This window comes from Monoraphidium neglectum (assembly GCF_000611645.1).
Source record: "Monoraphidium neglectum strain SAG 48.87 unplaced genomic scaffold scaffold00328, whole genome shotgun sequence".
NCBI classification, from domain to species: Eukaryota; Viridiplantae; Chlorophyta; class Chlorophyceae; order Sphaeropleales; family Selenastraceae; genus Monoraphidium; species Monoraphidium neglectum.
The window spans coordinates 13,862-15,607 of NW_014013300.1; the positions used below are offsets into that span (position 1 = coordinate 13,862).

At 67.1% G+C, this 1,746-nt stretch overlaps 1 protein-coding gene across 1 annotated transcript in view; it reads left to right on the forward strand.

Moving 5' to 3' along the window:
* The window catches only part of MNEG_2791 (hypothetical protein), a gene marked incomplete at both ends in the record, with an annotated part of 5,466 nt that extends 4,072 nt beyond the window's left edge, over positions 1 to 1,394 (forward strand). The window contains 3 exons of the mRNA XM_014048731.1: positions 657 to 803; positions 889 to 987; positions 1,209 to 1,394. Of these exons, the coding sequence (XP_013904185.1) occupies positions 657 to 803; positions 889 to 987; positions 1,209 to 1,394 (432 nt within the window). The remainder of the gene's footprint in view (positions 1 to 656; positions 804 to 888; positions 988 to 1,208) is intronic.
* Between the last annotated feature and the right edge of the window lie 352 nt (positions 1,395 to 1,746).

The window sequence follows — 1,746 nt, forward strand, 5'->3', positions numbered from 1 at the left end:
CCGCCGCACCGCGGCGGAGTCGACGCCGCCGCGCCCGGGCGCGCCGCGCGCGCTGCGGGCGGACCGCGGGGCCGGCGGCGTTGCGGGCGCGGGCGGCGGCGTCGTCGCGGTGAGGCAGCCTTCTGGGTCGACTGCGACGGACGAGTCGTCGGCGCCGCTGCCGGCGGTAGCGATGTCGAGCTCGAAACTGTCTGTGGTGCCCATGGGGGACCGGAAGCTGCACACCGAGTCCATGATGAAGGTGGGGGGTCATGGGAGGTTGCCTTGCTTGTGGTTTGGGGTTTAAGGGCGCCTGCAGGGTCTTGGTGTTCATGGTAACGCAAAGCAGCGGGTCGCGCGGCAGATAGACACTGGATGTTTGGATTTGAGGGCTTTGAAGGCCTAGAGGCTGCGCTTCCCGGGGGAGCGAGGAGTCTGGTGGGTATCGTCGGGGGCACGCATCACTGTTAAAGGCCGCGCAAGCGCCGTCGCGAGGCGGGCTTCAGCCTTGTGCCGGCCGCGGCGGCTGCCCCTGCGCGACGAATTGCTTGTGAGCCGACGGGTCAACGGCAAGCCGCCCCCCTCTCCCACTACCCCTTGCACTGTGGCAACGGTTGCAGCCTCACCCGACACGAGCGTGCGTGCATACTTCCTCGGCTCCCCGCCCTGTGTCCCAGGTCCTCCAGAGTGAGATCCGCCGCAGCCGCCGCTGCAGCATGGAGCTGTCGTTCGTGTCGGATCTGATGATCTCTGACGAGATCGGCCGCGGCGGCTTTGGCACCGTGTACTCGGGCTCCTGGCGCCAGTCGCCGGCGGCCATCAAGGTGTGTGCGTGTTTCCGTTGACAGCAAAGATCGGCCAGGTGCCGTGTGGCCGCGCCTGCCGCAGCCGTGCCACCCAACACTGCAGGGGCGGGACGCAGCCCCAGAGGCGAAAGGCGTTGAGGCGTCTCCTGGGGGCGCAGGCGGGCTGGGGCCTGTTTTGCCAGCGGCCCTTGGGGCTGGTGTTGTCAGGCCCTGTCACGCACCCTGAGTTTCCGCTGCTCCACCCCCATCCTTTGACTCGTTTCAACCCCACATCGGCCAGGACGCGACACACTACTGTAGTACTCGTTTCAACCCCACATCGGCCAGGACGCGACACACTACTGTAGTCCCTTGATCCAAATCCGTTCTGCACAAAATCAACCTCGTGCGGCAACACCTGAAACCCCCGCGCGCCTCCCACAGGTTATGGCCGCGCGCTCGAGCGACGGCGAGGCGGTGTCGGACGCGATGGAGATGGCGGTGCTGTCGACAGTGCAACACCCCAACATAGTGCAGCTCTACGCCTGCCTGCTGGGCATGGTGGTCGCAGAGGACGGTGAGGGCGGCACCATCAGCATTTTCCGAGGCGTTCCTTTTGCGGAGGATTGAGACCGCTTTTGAAGGGCCTAAGGGCAGTGTCTGTGCTTGCCCCTGGCACTGAGACAGCACGGGGCGCGGCGGCGATCGGCGTCGGCTGTGCTGGAGCGGCCTGGGGTCGGCTATGGGGTTGCCTGATGGTGGGGGCCGAGTGTGGGTGAGGGCGGGGGGGTCCGCTCAATACCCCGCCCCAATTCCTCATGCTTGACTCATTTATTGACGGGTATGTGGCCTGATCTGCGCTGATCCTGTGCCTGTACGGGCTTCGCCACCCCCCCACCCCCGTCCCCGGCACCCCCCCAGGCGAGGGCACCCTAAGCCGCTCCTTCTGCAACCCCCGCGGCGGCGCCGCGGCTGGTGGCGG